Here is a 6,381-nt window from a genome sequence, read left to right on the forward strand (position 1 = left end):
TAATAATTAATTGTAATAATTAATACAGGACGCAAGTATTATCTCGCGTTCTTTTTCTTTTTTTGTTCCTAACGATAAAAAATATTATGCGAAAGATTAAAAAAGAAAGAAGAAAGGAAAAAACGACGGAAACTTCGATAGGACTGACCAAATATGTTTTAGAAAAGTTTTGGAACAACGTTTTTTTTTTTTTTTTTTTTTCTATTCTTTTCTTTTCTTTTCTTTTCTTTTTTTTTTTTCCATCGACGAATAACGTTGTCCTATAATTAACTGGAGTAAAGTAACGGGGTAAAAGTATAATTTCGTAAAGGGAAAAAAGTGAACTTGTAATTTTTTTTTTCCCGATTTTTCGTTTACCACACGGAGAACTTCGTGTCTTTTATATACACGGCCAACCAACCCCTTTTTACTTTCTCTCTTTTTCTTTTCTTTTTTTCTTCCTTTTTTTTTTTGTTTTGTTTCTTTCTTTCTCTCTTCCTTCCTTCCTTCCTTCCTTCCTTCCTTCCTTCTTTCCTTTTTTCTCTTACCCTTCGCGAAGCGACGGTCAGTAACTTTTTTTTTTTTTTTTTGTTCTTTTTCCACGATTTCGAATCGCTAATATACGATCCTGTCCTTTTCTTTTTCTCTTCTTTTTTTTTTTTTTCTCCAACTCAACTCAACTCAACTCAACTCAAATCAATTCAATTCAACGCAACACAATGCAACAAAATATCAAATGTATGCATGTGTACGTCCATACAATATGTACAACACGCATCGAAAATATTAAATGGCAAGGAATCGAAAAATACGGGTGAAGGGTGAAAGTGGATAGAAATATTGAGATGGGTGAGAAGGTTAAGGTAGGTGAGAAGAGTGAGATGGTGGATTTGTGAAGCGAGATAGGTTGAATTGATCTTGTTAGATCCTTCGGCATTATCTTTATCATATATATATATATATATATATAAATATATATCGTTCGATCATTAATTAATAAAAATATTAATCTATAATAATTTAACTCGGACAATTGGACTATCCCATTCCTGAGTTTTATCGTCACGTGTTTGATTCGCAAAAATTTTACATTCATACCCAATCCAACCAACCCACCCAACCCCGTCACCATTCTCATTCCCGTCATCGCATCTTCGGTATACCATTATATATCAGGAATGACAAAGTGAAAGGGAAAAAAAAAAAAGAAAAGGGATCCCGATTATACGATTTAATGTCAGTAGTTTTATATCATGATATCTAATCGACGAAGCGAGCTTTCGTTCATCCGACATTGGTAATAAAACCCGAGGTAAGAGGGGTAGAAAACCGATGCTTTATGGCACTGTCTGTTTCTCTCTCTCTCTCTCTCTCTCTCTCTCTCTCTCTTACTTTCTCTGTCTGTCAGTCTGTTGGCGGCCACTGTAAAAATCCCATATGAAACTTTGAGAATAAGCGCGATTTCTGCAAAAGCGGAAAAATGATGGACTTTAAGAGCCTCCGCTAAAACACAGGCTATGACCAACCGAATGAAAAATTCAATTGCGAATGACTATCTCTTTCTCTCTCTCTCTCTCTCTCTCTCTCTCTATCAATCTATCTATCTTTCTTTTTTTTTCTTTTTTTACTTAGTACATGTACGTACACACATTTTTCTGTCTCTTTTACGTATACATTAGTATATTGTACTACGAAGTACGAATGCAAATTTTATGCAGTCAGTGCCCGCGTGTCTTAGCTCGACGACAGGAAAAGAGAGAGAGAGAGAGAGAGAGAGAGAGAGAGAGAGAGAGAGAGAGAGAAAGAGAAAGAGAGAGAAAGAAGAGCCTCGCGTGATTCTGTGGCACGCTTGCACGCTCGCGAGCCTACGTGCGTACGCTTTCAAACTTTCCCTCGGCTAGGGAAAGAAGGGCCTCTGTAAGGGCGGACGATTTCTCCCCTGTTATATTCGGTACGAACCGCGAGACTCATGCATATAGATACATACACGTTTATATATATATATATATATATATATATTATATTATATACATAGGCGTAGCCGGACAGCTCTTGGAGAATCCTTTGAGAGACCTTTGAACTCGACTCTACGAACGAAGGAACGAACGGATCTTTTTTTTTCTTTTCTTTTCTTTCTTTCTTTTTTTGTTTTTTTTTTGTTTTTGTTCCCACAACCGACATCGCGATCGTTTGAGAATTTATTAAAAAAAAAAAAAAAAGTGGAAAAGGAAGGCAAAAAAAATGCTGATTTACAAATCTCCATTTTTTTCTGTTCCTTTTTTCTTTCTTTTTTCTTTTTTTTTTTTTTTTTTTTTTTTTTTGTTATTGAGAAAAAAAAAGAATTAATAAACATGTGCGTTATACGTAAAGGATCGTAAATAATCCTAGGATATTGGATTACTCGATAATCATGTTAATTGTTTTAATTATTTAATAGATCTTTATCGTATTGTGTAAATAAGAGATAATTCAAAATTATAATTGAATAATTATTATCATGGAATTTTATGGATTTTACGGATGATAGTATCGAAGAAACTGAGAGAAATGAATAGAACAGAGTGGAATAGATGGAAAGAAAAGAAAAAGAGAATATCTTGATACGTACAATTTTTATACTCTAACACAAGCACACAAATACTCCCACAATACACACACACACACACACATACGTACATACACACATATAAATATTTGTATTGACCGTTTAACATATTTTACCTAGAAAAAGTAAATAGTTTAGCAGGAGATAAAGAAAAGTATATATCGATAGAGAGATTTCCAAAGTGAAGAGGGAAATAATAGAATGAATGAGTAAAAGAGAGTGAGAGAGAGAGAGAGAGAGAGAGAGAGAGAAATGAGAAAGAGAAAGAGAGATGGGGCGATATGAGTCGACGAAGTGTCGCGTTTCTTGCTGCTCACTTAAAATCTTTGAATAGATCGACCACATCCGGTCCATTGAAGTCGTCCCATTCACAATCTCTTTAGCATCAATGGCGTAGGCGGTGCCAGTGACAAGGAGTTGCTTGGTAGTCCTGTATTGTAAAAGCGTCATATAAATCCACCCTTCCAATGTCACTCTCCTCAACCTTTACCATTACCTTTGCTCGATTTCTTAGATTCCAATAAAGGGAATCTCAAAATAATGGTAATGGCTTTTTAAATTGTACCATGACTATCATGTTGTGTTAAATGACAAATCTCAATCTATTTATTCGATTTTTCAACAAATGTTACTCCCCTTCTTCTCCTCAACCACTTCATCGCCCTTCATCATCATCATCATCATCATCATCATCCCTCCTCCAGTGTTTTCACTCATTGACAAACGAGTCTTCAAAGCAAAATATATCTATGGCGTTGGTGTTATTAACCACCATTGAAAAGCCATGCGAGATTTAACCCTCCTTACGTTATCTACCTTTTTTTATCTTCTCTCAATGAACTTTGACAAAGAGAACGTTTAATCGCATACCGATGATCATACTGATACCTCACTTCTTTACCCCTATCTCCCTTCTCCTCCTCCTCCTTCTCTTTCTCATCCTTATCCATCTTGTTATCAAGCAAAAAAATAGAGAAATAAAAGAAATATGATAAATTATATATATATATATAAACGTTAGTAATGTGTATTAATAATTTAATGATTATACATATTATTATTAATTAGTAATTTACATAGATTTATATTATTATTAGTATATTATAGATATTGATACATTAGTATTATTATTAATAATTACGCATTAGTAATATAATAGATTCTTGATGATTATTTTTCTTTTAACATTTTAATATCGTCCTTTTTTTTTTTTTGATTCAATTCGTTCGTATTATTTCTTTTTTTTGGATTTTTATCGATATTTTTAAAATTATCCTTTTAATTTAATTTCATCAGTTTTGTTTCTCTGTGTTCTCTCTTGGCGCAGGTCGAATACTTTACGATATACCATGCAAAGTATGTCGGGATCATTCGTCGGGCAAACATTATGGTATATTCGCATGTGACGGATGTGCCGGTTTCTTCAAAAGGTCGATAAGAAGAAATCGACAATACGTTTGCAAGGCCAAGTCCGAGGGTGGCTGTATGGTCGATAAAACTCATCGTAATCAGTGCCGAGCGTGTAGATTAGCCAAATGCATTCAAGCAGGCATGAACAAAGACGGTGAGTTTGAATGATGTATGATGACGACGACGACTATGCTGGAAGTCACTTAAAAACTATTCTATTTTTTTCTCTTTTTTCGTATGCTTATTCCATTTATTTATTTATTTATTTATTTATTTTTTTTTTTTTTCTTTTTTTCATTATTCCAGCCGTACAACACGAACGTGGACCAAGAAATTCGACCTTACGACGTCAAATGGCACTTTATTTTAAGGAGCCCGAAATGATGAGCAACATAGTACCGCAATCGACTGCAGCAGCATTAGATCTTGCTCTACCAAAACCACCGACGGAACCTCGAGTATCGATAGCGCCGTCCACCCCTCATCATCCCCTTCCTCATCCAATTTATTGCAACAGCATTGCTTTGCCAAAGGTAAGTCCCATTTTATGATCTATAAAGAGAATATAATAATAGAATTATATCGTAACAATGTCAATAGGATTAATTTTTTTCCTCATCATTCATGACTTCTTTCTTTCTTTCTTTTTTTTTTCTTTTACCCTTTCCTTCTTTTTTCATTTTTATCGTACATTCGACACTTAGATACCAGTTACCATGGCAAATCTACCTGTTATCCCATTGATACCAGCGATCACGGCGGAATCGGTTTGCGAGCAAGCAGCGAGATTATTATTTTTGAACGTACATTGGGCAAGAGAATTGGCAGCTGGTACGAATCTGGTTATTGAAGATCAACTGGCCTTATTGGAATCCTCTTGGAGAGAATTGTTTCTTTTAGCGGCGGCACAAATGTTACCTACGTTAGATCCAACGCCACTTTTACCACCAGGTACACAAGGTCTTGGATTGGCCGTCGAAGTAACACGTTTCAGGGATACATTGGCCGGTTTTCATGCTATGAATCTCGATCAGCACGAATTCGCATGCGTAAGGGCTATTGTCCTTTTCAAGGCCGGCCTTGACAGCGATCCGGTATCAAGTAGCCGAAGTAGTAGCTCTGGCTCTGCCTCTCCTAACAATGGTACAAGGCTAAAGGATGCAGTTGCGGTCGCAAGATTACGGGACGGTGCACAATTAGCGCTTGGACAAAGATTAAGCGGTGCCTCCTTTGGTGCACTTAGGTTTGGAAAGTTGCTATTATTATTGCCAACTTTAAGATCGGTCTCTACCCATGCGATTGAGGAACTTTTTTTCAGGCGAACCATCGGCATTATACCAATCGAAAGGATTATATGTGACATGTACAAATCCGGTTAAAATTAAATTTGTATCGATTCGTTGTGTAATATGTATTGCTTAATTAAGGGCCAAAGTATTAAAAAAAAAAAAAAAAAAAAAAAAAAAAAAAAAAAAAAAAAAAAAAAAAAAATAAGAAAAAAGAGAGAGAGAGAAAAAAGAAGAAAACTGATTAATCGAGAATAAAAGTATCTTTCGTTCATGAATTTTTAATGAATTTTTAATGAATTTGTAAATGTAATTGATAAAGATAACAATCATATTTTACGATATATATATATATATATAATTTTTGTGAAGGATCAATGAAAAATTAATGACGATTTTAAATTATTAATTGATTTCATTAGCTTTACGTTTCTAATCTATATTTTCTCTTAACGATCAATGATTTTGAACAATCCCATTTGGATTATAATATATCATATCGTATTTTTAAGGAACGAATGGGGTATTGGTTATTTTTTTATTAGATTATTAAAAATGGCACGTACTTGACACACGTCCAATGCAATACTAACAATGATATATATATATACATACATACATACATACACACACACACACATATATATATATATATATATATGTGTGTGTGTGTGTATGTAATAATAAATAATAGTAATAATAGTAGTAATAATAATAATAATAGTAAATAATAATAATAATGATAATAAATGTAATTTACGCCGAAACCTGCAGGAACCAATCAGTGTTAAATGTTAAAAGAGGCAGGAAGTATTTAAATTAATCTTGAAATTGAACATTTCACGAGCGAAAAAAGAAAAAAGAAAAAAGAAATGAAAAGAGTAAAAAAGAAAAAAAAAATAACAAAAAGAAAAAAAGAAAAAGAAATGTAGAAAAAATGTTGAGATTTTCGATGAATAATAATAATAATAATAATAATAATAATAATAATAATAATAATAATATATGAAACAGATAAACTCAAACGTAAATATGAAAGTCATCGAAAGGTGTAAATAATTAAATAAAAGCAACATGTTGGCAAAGTCATTAAAATTGATT

The 6,381-nt window shown here is 33.3% G+C and overlaps 1 protein-coding gene across 1 annotated transcript; it reads left to right on the top strand.

Annotated features, from left to right (window-relative positions):
• The first annotated feature begins 824 nt into the window (after positions 1-824).
• Positions 825-5,373, top strand: LOC124426738 (nuclear receptor subfamily 2 group E member 1). Its single transcript, XM_046968800.1, has 4 exons — positions 825-842; positions 3,881-4,148; positions 4,301-4,527; positions 4,699-5,373. Exons 1-4 carry the CDS (start codon positions 825-827, stop codon positions 5,371-5,373), a joined length of 1,188 nt encoding a protein of 395 aa, XP_046824756.1.
• The last annotated feature ends 1,008 nt before the right edge of the window (positions 5,374-6,381 follow it).

The sequence above is a fragment of the Vespa crabro genome, chromosome 9 (assembly GCF_910589235.1).
Source record: "Vespa crabro chromosome 9, iyVesCrab1.2, whole genome shotgun sequence".
Lineage (NCBI taxonomy): Eukaryota > Metazoa > Arthropoda > Insecta > Hymenoptera > Vespidae > Vespa > Vespa crabro.